Source organism: Lissotriton vulgaris, chromosome 9, assembly GCF_964263255.1.
Source record: "Lissotriton vulgaris chromosome 9, aLisVul1.2, whole genome shotgun sequence".
NCBI lineage: Eukaryota > Metazoa > Chordata > Amphibia > Caudata > Salamandridae > Lissotriton > Lissotriton vulgaris.
The window spans coordinates 857,026,391-857,039,680 of record NC_141697.1 but is presented as its reverse complement, the minus strand read 5'-3'; the positions used below and the strand labels follow the sequence as shown (position 1 = coordinate 857,039,680).

Genomic DNA, 13,290 nt, shown 5'->3' with positions numbered 1-13,290 from the left:
ATGGAAGAGGCTCACAAGATTGGTACCTATTGGTATTGATAGACTATTATTCCAACTGAAGAAAGGATTTTTTTATCAACAGGGTACTAATAATCTTTATTGCGTGATTTAAAAATAAACCGTTGCAAGTACAAAACATTTAAAAGGTTCAAGATTGCATTTAGACTGTTAAATTCATTAAAAGTCAGTATGTATAGATGATAACAAATGACACTTCCATTTAAAAAGTCATATTCATGAACTAAAAAGCCAGCAACAGCAAGTAAAATTTGACAGCATTATTCCAATGGGGGGTCGCAAACTCTGGGCAGTTCAGTAAGTTTTTTTGCTGCGCGCTCCATGAATCTTACTAGGGCACAATTTAATGTAGTGTTCCTAGGGTCGAAACAGGCCAGGACTGCTGCTCTACAGCTTCTAATCATGTTTCTATTCCAATGATGCTTGAGTAGGGCCCATCTCTCTGTCAGTAGTAGAGGGCACAGGCATATGATGTGTATGATATCTTCTTTCTCCCAACTGGATAACTCACAAAATTGTAGTGAATATCAACACAAAGTCATTGATACGTTTTCTAAAAGAGGTGTTCTCGGGAGAAGGTATTCCCGCAATGTTAATAACGGACAATGGGGTCCTACTGATCTCGGATGAAATGAAGGAATTTTTAAAAGACTGTTCTATATCCCATATCCGCACGCCGTTGTATTGTCCCAAGGCAAATGGCAAAGTGGAAAGGGCGAACCGTTTGCTGAAGGAGAGTATCAAGCTGGCCAGCAAGTCGGGAAAAAATATGGAAGACGCTGTAATGGAAACTTTATAGGCCTACCATACCACCCCCAACTCCACCACTGGACACTCACCGTTCGAGCTGATGAGAGGAAGAAAGGCGGGATCAAAGCTGTCCCCGCAGTGGATGGGGAAAGAAGGTCATCTTGAGGTAGATCCGGAGGATATGAGAAAGAGAATTGAAGACAAGCAAAGCAAGTACAAAGAGTGGTACGACAGGAAGTGGGGTGCAAAAGAAAAGAACCTCAAAAGAGGACAGATGGTGTACATCAGGAGGCCGGACAGGATGGGGAAAAAAGAGGACAGGTTCTACGCCCCATAGAGAATAAGGGTGGTCAAGAGCAATGTGGTAGTGATGCAGCATGGAAAAGTGTGGAGTCAAGACCGAGTTGTCCCTGTTACTACAAAGAGAGATCTGTTATGTGAGGGGATAGCAGAGTCAGAAGACAGAGGGCAGGAACTGGGGCAGAGAAGAGAAAGTCACAGGAAAAGAACCACCCCGTCCTGGCACAGGCAATATAGCATGAGGTAAAGCTCAGGTGGCCACACCCACTAGGAAGTGTAGGTGAACTATGTATCAGTTACCTAGGCCCTGACCTAGGACAGAGTCTGAATCGCAGAACACAAGGTTATGGTGTTTCACTGTTCTCCCAGTCCGTTTCATTCCCCGACTCCGCTGTTCCCCTAGGGAGGAAGATGTGTTGTAACTTAGTATATGGTTTCTCCCACCCTGCTGTTCCCCCCTCCCTTCTCCCCACCTTGGTTCTGCCCGAGCTGTCACCCGAAGGCAGCATTGGAATGTTGACGACACGAACTGCCGTCCAGCTGGGAGCACCTGTTGTTTGAAACTGAATAAAGACTACTGTATTTCATCAACGTGTAGTGCGTCTTTACTACAAGCGGCCAATGTATTTACTGCAGTTTTGCTATTCAGTAGTGGAAGATAACACAAATATTGCTACTACCTTCAATTTCTGGGTACTTCAATAAGACCTGAAGTCCACTTCTCAGGGTTGTGCTGGCTGTCTCTGTGCCAGCGAAAAACAGGTTTTCTACTGTCATCAACAAGTTCTTCATGCAAAATGAAGATGCAGGGTTGTTCTTGTCCTGTAAAAAATTAAATCAAAAATGAAGACAAAAACATGGCGGCTGCCTACTTTGCTGAATGTATACAATGAGTATTTGTTACAACGACGTGGCTTTTGCTACAAACAGAGCTGACAGAGATTTTTTTTCTCCCAAAAACGGAGTTCACCAGATTAGTTACACCAATCTGGTGAAGGTCATTCTTGAAAAAAAACTTGTCAAAAATGGTTTTAAGGAAAAGAGTCATCAGAACGAACATGTATCTTCAAGAAGGTTTTGAGTTAAAAAAACATACAACCCATTGGTAACCCGGATTTACGGGTGATTGAGCTGGTAGTGAATGGTCAATCAATCAATCAATCAAGGGAATTTCAAAGCGCGCTACTTACCCGCTAGGGTCTCAAGGCACTGGGGGGGGAGGGGGGCAGCTGCCGCTAATGGTCGAAGAGCCAGGTCTTGAGCAGTCTTCTGAAGGCCGGGAGGTCTGCGGTCTGTCGTAGGTGGAGGGGGAGGGCATTCCAGGACTTGGCGGCGCGGTGGGAGAATGGTCTGCCCCCGGAAGTGGTTCTGTGGATGCGCAGGATGGCGGCCAGGGACAGGTCGGCGGAGCGGAGTTTCCTGTTGGGTACGTGGAAGGCGAGTCTTTTGTTGAGATAGGCAGGGCCGGTCTTGTGGAATGCTTTGTGTGCGTGGATCATGAGTTTGAATGTGATTCTTTTGTCGACGGGGAGCCAGTGCAAGTCTCTCAGGTGCGGGGTGATGCGGTCCCTGCGCGGAACGTCAAGGATCAGGTGTGCTGAGGGGTTCTGTATTCTTTGGCGTCTGTTGATGAGCTTGGACGGGGCTCTGGCGTAGAGGGCGTTTCCGTAGTCAAGTCGGCTGCTGACCAGAGCGTGGGTGACGGTTTTCCGTGTGTCCATCGGGATCCATCTGTAGATCTTGCGGAGCATGTGGAGGTTGTGGACGCAGGAGGAGGAGACTGCGTTGACTTGGTTGGTCATGCTGAGCTTGGAGTCGAGGATGACTCCTAGGTTGCGTGCGTGGTTGGTAGGTTCCCAGTGATGCTGGCCACCAGGAGTCGTCCCACGCTGAGGGGTTAGGCCCGAGGATGAGGATCTCAGTATTGTCTGTATTCAGCTTGAGCCTGCTTGCCTCCATCCAATCGGCGACGGCCTTCATGCCCTGGTGTGGAGTGGATTTGTCGGTGAGGGAGAGGATCAGCTGGGTGTCGTCGGCGTAGGAAATTATGTTGAGGTCATGTAGTCTGGCGATGCGAGCGAGGGGGGCCATGTAGACGTTGAACAGCGTCGGGCTAAGGGAGGATCCCTGGGGGACGCCGCAGATGGTTTTGGTGGTTCCGGAATGGAACGGGGGGAGGAGGACTCTCTGGGTTCTGTCAGTGAGGAAGGAGGTGGTCCAGTCCAGGGCCTTGTCTCGCATTCCTGCGTCATAGAGGCGTGTGCGTAGTGTGTAGTGGCAGACGGTGACGAAGGCGGCAGAGGGGTCCAGGAGGATGAGGGCCGCTGTTTCGCCGTTGTCGAGTAGGATTCTAATGTCGTCTGTGGCAGCGATAAGGGCGGTCTCAGTGCTGTGATTGCTGCGGAATCCTGACTGGGAGGGGTCCAGGATGCTGTTGTCTTCTAGGTAGTGGGTGAGCTGGGTTTGTACGATCTTTTCCATGACTTTCGCGGGGAACGGAAGCAGGGAGATGGGCCGGAAGTTCTTGAGGTCATCTAGTAGTCATGCACAAAGACACGCAATTCTATAAATGAAAGCCTGTATTTGATTTCCAATGAGAGAGATTCACAAGAGAAAACAAGAGGGGAGTTTTGCATCAGGTGCACTCCCGCAGAGTTGGATATCTCTCCGTCATGCAGAACAGACAGTGGTGACTGAAGGTTGACTGTAAAGCTCGGCAGAGTTCTGGTGGATTGTCACAAAAGGCAGAGAGTGGAGAATTTGGATGGAAGAACATAGCTGAATGTTCAAAGATTCAGTTGAGTGCAATGATATGAGAAGCACAAATTGCTTGGTAAAAAGCAAAATGAACATTTTTTGACACACTCATGTAGCTAAATGCGAAGAGTAACACAATTTTGTGGCTATACAAATACTTTCTCTAGGGAAATTAGATGCCACCCATTTTGGCTTCCTTATTTACATATGCTCCAACAAAAGCTGACAGCAAGGGTTGTAGTTGTGGTTCTGATCTCAATATGGTAGAGGAGAATAGTTGTTTCTACTTTGAAATGAAAGTAGGAGTGTGTTATAATCATGAGTAGTCTGCACTCGCATATATACTGTGTGACTAATGTATTAAAGAAGAAAGGGGGTATGATATGTCCAAGGTATCCCCCTGACTAACGTAAATCACCTGTGTACTTTATAAATGTAACTGACTAGGTTTATGGTGTTTTGCAGTAATACCTAGTGAAGGGTTAACAAACGAAATGTGTTTATGAATTTGATTTAATGTTATACTTCTGACAATAATATTGTAGGATTAACTATTCATTAATGTTAGATTATATGTTGAAAGCATGGTTTATTAGCATGTAGAAGGGTACACATAATGTAATATGTGTGTTGTTAATTTATGTTAACTGTATACCTGAAATATATTTTTAATTCATTCTCCACTTAATATGTGAATTCTCATTTTGCTTGCACAGTAAAATATTGCATGTATCTTGTGTTCCCACTGCAGGTGGACGAGGCTTTGTTAGTTGAGAGAAATAGTTACTGTTCTTAGTAGATAGAGAGGCCTGAAAAGAAGAAATGTGATAAAGGTTGGGAGACGAGCTCTAGTGGAAAGAGGAAATGTCACCAATAACGTACGGAATAACTCACAGTGTGAACAGGGAGCCGGTGAAAGGAAATGGGAGGATACTGGAATAATGGAAAAATACTGGTAGAGCTGTGCGAGGTGCCTTAAGTCAGCGATTGCTTATTTTGTAAGGTAGTTAGGTTTAGCTGCCACTTTTGCTTTTGGACGCCTTGAGGTGCAGAACTCACCTTTAACTGTTGTGGCTTTATGCTACATGACCCAAGTTGGAGTTCTTTCCTTGGAAGGCTCTGACACCTTTTATCATTGCTGAAGCTTGCCTTCAACTAAGAGTTCCACTTTAGTGTAGTGTAGTGTAGGGACAGTTAGGCATTTGGAGGGATTCCTGGATGTAGTCTTGATGCAATCCAGCGTGCATTTTTGTCTTCTTATAACCCACGTGGCCATGATCAAACTAGTTGTTTTCTTTTTGTTATATAGAGTGGATGAGGTCCGGAGATTTGGCTTCACCCTATTACTTTGTATTTTTATATCATTATGCTTAGTTTGGTGTATATTGATCGGTTTCAGAGTTTGCAAAAAACAAACTAGGTGCCAGATGTATCAAAGGGTTTTACCCATTCTGTGTCAATGGGAAAATGTGTTCATACATAAGGCCCTAGCTAACTTAATTTAGTTGTCAACCTGAGTTCTTGAATAACTGTTTTTTTTATTTTTTTTATTTTGATATTGGGTAAGGAGTATTTCTCTTTACCTCCCATGCTGCACAACAAGAACCGTTGACAGATCGTTGAGAAGACGGTTATAGCTTTCACAACGGCGAAAGGAAATATTAGGGGAATTCATGGGTAGTTAACGGGGCAAATGTGATTAAACAATAGGACACATTTTGAGGTACTGACACCAGAAACCCTTCAAGCAAATGGGTAAAATATGGCATTGTCAGAACTAACTTTCATACCATTTTGAGAAATAGAAAAGTAGCTAAAAAGTAATTGAATGGAAACTATGCAAAGCAAGTCCCACTGATTTAAAAAGGGTGCTAAAGAATTACCTTTCATCAACGATTTTTTTTCTGTCAATAAGTTCCCCTAAGTAGGAGGGGTATTCCTGCATTTGTTTCCTCAGCTCACTGCGCACCTCATAGATGAGGCACAATCTGGCCAAAGCACATAGAAGATTGCAGAGTGGGTATTTCCTGGCATTTTTTTTACCTGCAATCTGTCTCTTCCTCTCCCTCATTATTCTTCATTGTTAACGAGATCTGGGCATGATTTATAGTTTGGCGCTAGGGTTCACTCCGTAACAAACATTCATTATATGTTACTGCACTCATAGTAAGTTGGATGGGATATCCCGTCAGGTTGTGAAGGAGTGAGCCTTTCGACAAAATCAAAATCCGGCCCGCGTCCTCAATTATTTCCACCCGGCACTTTGTTAATGCCTCAATGGGGTTTATTAAAAGCTCTGTCCCGTTTATTGAATTGACTTTCATGTAGTACCTGGGTTGTGTTTTGGCATAACTTTCTCTCTTTATCCTTTCTATCGCAGTTATTTTCATTCTGACGAAAAATATGTTATTTAGAAATTAATTGGCACTCAAGGTAATTGTGCACTTGATTGAGTAGTGTGATATAAACATAGGGGCATATTACCAAGCATAAGCGATAATTATCGCTATGCTTGGTTAGCGGCAATAATTTTATCCCCGTGCTTCGCCTATTTTTATCGTTTAGGAGCCTTGCTATTATCAAGGTTTATCTCCTAAGCGATAAAAATCGGCCGAAATGCATGAATATCGCTGAAAAGTCAGCGATATTCATGCATTACCGAGCTAATGCTCTTAGTCATGTTATCCACCTACCATTGGATAACATGGCTAAGAACTGCTCAAGGCAGGCGTTAGCTTTTGGAGATATTCGCGCTTAGTGCGAATTTTTCCAAAAGTTGGTAATCAGAGATAGCGATGTTAGCGACTGTTTTCAGTCGCTAACATCTTGGCATGCCCACTTTGCATGTCATTAGCGATAATTATCGCTGACATGCAAAGTGGGCCCCTAAATGCCCGCTATCACCTACAAGCTGTCGCTAACTGCTGTTAGCGACAGCTTGGTAGTAGGGCGATGAAATTATCGCCGCATTAGCGGGAATAAGTCCCGCTAATGTGGCGATAATGGCCCTTGGTAATATGCCCCATAGTCTGCCTTGCGTCTTCAGTTTTTTAGTGAAGTTGTACAACAGTTCACCAAAGAAAAAAAGCTGCATACTAGAACAGAAAAAAATCATCCATGATTACACCCTTGGTAATACTTTCAAACCTTCTCCATCTGGACGAGGAAGCAGTCAATAAAGTCACGAGGAGAAGTGGGGTCTATTGTTTCCTGGTGGATTTTAACTTTATCTGCGATGAAATCTTGACGCTGGAGGAAGAGTGGAATTATTTTTTGGTGGGGTCCAGGCATGTATTTCATGATGGTCGGAAATATGTCCAGCATCTAGGAAAATGGTGACAGCAATTAGGCATATGATAAATACAACTATGATTTAATTGAGAGAGCCATAAGTTAAACATTGTCACATATTTTGATGCCCTTGGAATTCGCTTTTGAGGAGAGGGTCTGTCCCAAAAACAAACAAATAAAACCCTAGGTACTTTGTAAAATGTGTGATATATTCTAACAACATATGTCAAAGAAATAGGACTGGTGCTGCATACCTTAGCGGTCCACAGAGGAAAGACAACAGGTATACTCCAGAACATATTACAGGGTTGGAAACTAACATACTTTATGCCACAAGTAATTATGTTTCATGAACTCAATATGGAATCAGAGTTGTAATACATGTTCTAGATTGTTCTAGAACGCAGAGTTAATTTTTTTCTAGACCCACTGGCACTATGAACTCAGTCAATGGTCCAACTCAAAACAGGAAACCAGTTGGACTGAAACCACCCCCAATCCACTGAGCAATATTTGAGTGAAATGTGTTTCAGGTATTGGTCAATCCCAAAAAACATTACAGGGATACTTAGTGAAACCCCCAAACCCTCTTTCATAAGTGAATAACATGCTAAAGAACACTAGAATATGATTAATACATTTTAAGGATGTATTTTCAATCAAAAACCGTTCTAGTGCACACAATAGGAATTGCAACTAAACAAAACACAAATAAAATGTCAACAGCAATGTTTACTACAAACGTGAATAAAAGGAAAAACTCCAACAGAATTGTTGTTATATGTTTATATCAATTCTTCCCGATTCTTATACCTGTAAGAGACAAGCCATTTCTAGCAGAGCAGAAAAGAAAAACCCATTACAATGTAGATGATAAATCCTACAATGTAGATGATAAATCCTACAATGCAGCCTGCGCGATTGTTAAAGGTCGCTGGCTGTGCGGTAAATTCAGACCAAAAATAGCAAAAACTGAATCACTGAGAAACTGTTCGGCTCAGAGAGCTGATATCAGATCTTTAAAGATGGCGCTTGAAAATGCCGATCGTGAATTCCCAACACTAATAGTGTGCGATTCGCATTTCTGCGTCAAATCTTACAATAATGATTTGCAGAACTGGGTTCAAAACGATTACAAAGATGACACAGGTGCCACAATCAAGCATAAAATGCTTTGGAAACAAGTAGTTCTTTTACAGAAAGAACTACAAAAGACTCACGTGATACACACTCTGAGTCACCGACGTGATGGCGTTCAAGTTGCAGGGAATTAATTGGCTAATACAGCCAGAGCGGAATCAACTAAACCAGCTTCCGTAGCCACAAAAAAGCGCTCAGAAAAATACATAGACGGGGAAACCATGCTGGCGGTAAAAACGTCTTCAAAAGGCAACTGTGCAGCACTACCCGTGAACTATCCACTCAATTATACATACGTAATAGATGCAAACTCTGTTCCTTTTGCTCAAATCCCTGGAGTGGGGGATAGGGTAATTCCAAACATGAACAGGAGAATCTTATTAATAGCAGACGCACACATGGGTGAAGGTCCAAGGCACAAACAGATGAAGGAATCTCTGACAGAATTACAATCAGAATACTGGTGGCCGGGGATGAGCCTGCAACATTATAAATTTGCTAAAAGCTGTCCAAACTGCAACAGAGATCGCAGTAACGAGCCAACCAGAGTATTGCCATGGCCATTTCTGTAGTTAGCATAAGGCTATCGATACTTAAAATCCAGCGTCCTATTAATTTCTTTTAAGACTAAATTCACTTTTAAAATGTGGCCCCAGCGCTCGGCTGACGCCAGAACTGTTATAAAAGATTTGCGAGTCTTTATCGGCACATACGCAATTGCCATGCTACATTCTGACCAGGGTCCTGCTTTTAGCTCTCGAGCTTATAAGGAGGCCATGACCAGTATGGGCATTGGGTTGCGGTACTCTTGTCCCTTCCATCCTGAGGGAAACTGGATTGTGGAAAGAAAAAACCGAGACATAAAGCAATCTATAACGGCAAAGGTACTAGGTTCGGGTGATGGATGGGTCCAGCATTTAACAAGTGTCCAACGTAGTCTTAACAATCTGCCAAGAAATTCTCTGAAAGGTTTCAGCCCGTACGAACTATTGCTCGGAACTAGAATGTATATTCAGGATTTAGATAGTCTAACTTCAGTGGTAGAAGATAAGAAAAAATGCTTTGACATCAAAGATCGTTTGGCTGTTTTACAGGACTTAAATGAAACAAGAAAAGCCCTGAGCAACATAAAAGTTAAAACAGCAGCCAGCAACCACTGAAGACACACCACCTGTCCCAGCAAGACCTTTCTGGATTCCAAAGATTGGGGATCTGGTCAGAGAGAAAATAGCGGTGAAGAAGGAATTTGGGCCTTCATACAGAAAAGCAGTACCTGTCTTAGCAGTCAACGGAACGAGATCAGTTGTACTACCGCCCCTTGCTGGTAAAAAGGAGAACCGAGTTGTATCCATCGACCTGGTAAAACCACAATCATGTGGCCAATAATAAGTAGAAGGCCAAGTGGACTCCCAAGAAATAGCAGAATACCAAAATTCGCTACTATCCAAGAGGTTCAAACTGAGAGACTAATCACATTTGATAAACCTGCAGTGAATACAAAAGGACTATGCAACAATGCCATGGAACTTGTGCCTCTTGAAACCCAAATTGATACAGTTCGTCAAGAAACACCAGTCTGTAACGATGTAGCCTCAGACTGTGCTAATGAAAGACAAATTGAAAAAGCAATCCCAACAATTGACAGAACTGCATCTGGCTACTTCATCAATTTCGATAACTTTTCTGAAGATCAAAGTGACCCTGAAGTAACGCCAGCAACAAAAACTTTTAAAGACAAAGTAACAGAACTCTTTCATCAACTCAAAGAAACTTATCTTGTTTCTCCATGGTTAGAATTTTGGATTGTGCTAGGTGTACTTTTCCTCCTGCTTTGGCTCATCATGGTACTTTGTTTGGGAAAATTCATTGCGGGAAAATACAGTACAATGGAAACAGCAAGTCAGAACATCAACTTGGTCCTAAAGTCACACAAGTCATCTCACATCGAGAAAAGAGAACTGTCATCAGTGAATGTAACAGCCATTCCAATACCCTGCGGGGTAGTTTGGGACAAAACAGATTACGAAATATATGGACCGGTCGAACTCTTGAAATATCCTCATCAGTTTAAGGTTTCATTAAGTGACTTTGTAAAACCAAGTACATTCTCTGATGATTGGGACTTTGAAAGCATAAATAATATGATGTCAGATTTAGTAATGTCAGCAAAATTTACTGAACATGATTATTTACAAGGTTCATCGAATTATGAACAGATGTATTGCTATAACCACTATGCACACCACTACTTGCATAAATCTGCTCAACCTAGAAATGTTTTTAAATATAATCAATGGGAACATTATGCAACTCCACCTAAAAGCAGTTCAAAAACATTCTATGAGAAATTCCCATACTTCTCAGGGTTTAACACAAGTGATGCAGAAACATTTTATTACAAACTGTTAGATAAAACAGGGACAAAAACCATGCTGACAAATACTAAATTGATCTATTTGGAAACATTTTATGAAAAAATGATTACATTTGGTTTTGATTTTTAAAAAAACAACATTGAAACAAAAACCATCTGGGGTACAAAAGAATGTCAGGTACAAGGCCTAGAAGCATTATTTTGAGCCTGCATGATCCCAGAACAAATAATGTTCTTGAATGACACCATTCAACAAACTACCTGTTTTGGCCTAGCCAAGATCAAAGACTTAAACAAACTGTCTATTCCAAAACTAATACCTGATAACACAACCACAGATATTGAGATAAACGTATCCCAAATTTTACCTCAAAACAGAACACATCCTGATTGGAAAAAGTGGTTAATCTGGCCAAAAGACACAAATAAATGTCAAGATACCTGAACAAAATACAGGGGTTAAAAATGACCAGACCAGACCCTAGATACTCCCAGAGACAACATCCAGAGATAGTAACAACATACAGTGTAGGGAAACTATGCCTTGAATGGCTACAAACATCCACACTGGAAGAAATTAAGCGACACCTGACTTTACTTAAAGATGGTGCTGACTTGCGCGATTTCATAATGGGACCACGCAAACAGCCTCAAAAACGTTTCATAGCGGCCAGTATATACGCTGCATACAACGAAGCATGGAAAGTGACTCAAATTGAGACAGCAGAGAAAATACGAGAAATTGATCGTATTAATTTGGAAAAATCACTTTCTGTTGTGGACAATGGGTTAATGACTCTATCCTCCAGAATATATTCACTGGACAGTATTGTATCATCTGCTATAGATATAATAGATCAGGACTTGCTAATGTTACAACATGGTCAGTCCCAATTACGTTCTATTGTACAGCTAGGCTGGACGTTGCAAAATCTGCGTTCAGGCTATGTGCCTTGGCGTTAAATCAACACAACGTCATTGTTCTCTATCTTTAACCTTACTGATAAATAAATCAGTTTGCCACAAAAAGGAGCAGACTATATGATTCTGAGCATTGAAAAACTTGAGAGATTACCATTGACAATGTCAGAAAGACCTGTCATTGAATGGATAATACACGGAATTATCACAATTCCGATAACAACTTTCCAATTTACAAAATGCCAAGAGTATATACCAGCAGGCCAGTATGAAAGGTTGGGTAAAGGGTACATTAAGTCATCATGGAAATTACCTTATACACACACACATGTTATAGTGACAAAAACCAGAATGTATTTCTTAGTGGTAATAATTGTAAACAATCACTGAGCGGTATACTTCTGTGCCAAGGTATTAATGTACATGGGGCCTGTGAGGGGACTTCAAATAACCTTTCATGCCACCAGCACGGCACGCCTGCAACACAAATAGAGCCATTCTTTAGACAACTTTCTAACGGGAGTTACGTTCTAATAACGGACCACAGCTGTTGTGGCATGGTGCCAGGGAAAGCATATCTCGTAACCGTTAGTTCCATGGTTACTTGCTGTATGCAAGCATTGTATCCAACCGTCCCTACTGATACCGAGGAGACGATTTGGCCTCCGTTGAATATTTCTTCTATACGAATTGATGCTTTAAGCAGAATGAAGTCTGTGCTTTTACAGACAACAATGCCTATATCGTCATCAAAAGAATTGTATGATCTTCAAGTTGCAAGGACAACGGCAGAGATACATACACTTTTATCAACTAATTGCCCCGTGCATTTCGTAGAAATGCTAAGCCAAATCCTAAATATGTCAGAAGCCAGTGGTATCGCACATGTATTTAAGACAATTTTTTCGGGACTGTTAACACCCTTCGAAGCAGTCCTGGGCATCTTTCCCAATTTTGTCCATTCGGTCTTTGGCGGCCTACCACTACTTTTGGGACTCGTAGCAGGAATTTTATTTTTGACCTTTCTGCTCCGATATGGCAAGCCAAAATGCAGACATGACTCCAGCAAGAATGGAAGAAACGATCCTAGCAATACGCTACCGGGACCGCATAACTAAAGTCCTTGGATTAGCCCGGCTAAGAGATCTGAATATGACCTGGTTTCTTTCATTCAGACCTATATGGCAGAACTGCATCTTACCTGTGCTTCGATGTATGCTATGCGGAGAAGAATGCGTGTTGGACACCTGTCTTACACTACAATCAGCAGTACCAATGGATATCGATACCTTGCTAAGTCCTGTAACGGCTCATGCATCGTGTTGTCTCCAGCGGTTACCAACCCTGATGACGGCATTCGTTGAGACTTCTCCACTACGATTAGGTGGTGGCAGTAAAGCAAGAAATGAGAGCAACATCACCCAGGTACGACCTTCTCTGAGCATTGCTGATCCCGACACCGATGATAGCAATCATTCTCACGACTGCCCAGTTACAGCATTATCATCCTTGGTCGAACTTTCACCTGAAGCTTTAGACTGTTTTTTTGCACATTTATCTGAAGTAATGTTCTCCCCTGAACCGAAAGAATAACTTTTAAGCAAACCGGCACACAGCGTTCCCATGAACGCTGAATTCGGCCTTCAGCTTTGAAAAAAAAAAGCTACTGAAAACATTTGGAACTATTTTTTTCCCTGAAAACGAAATTATTTTTCTAAATTCCAAAATATTTACCCTTT

The 13,290-nt window shown here is 42.1% G+C and overlaps 1 protein-coding gene across 1 annotated transcript in view; it reads right to left on the bottom strand.

The window, feature by feature from the left end:
• LOC147692369 (cytochrome P450 2G1-like) overlaps positions 1-13,290 on the bottom strand; it is a 331,029-nt gene that overhangs the window by 138,393 nt on the left and 179,346 nt on the right. The window contains exons 5-6 of the mRNA XM_086938589.1: positions 6,973-7,149; positions 1,749-1,890 (exon numbers count right to left, since the gene is read on the bottom strand). Coding sequence (XP_086794715.1) covers positions 1,749-1,890; positions 6,973-7,149 — 319 coding nt within the window. The remainder of the gene's footprint in view (positions 1-1,748; positions 1,891-6,972; positions 7,150-13,290) is intronic.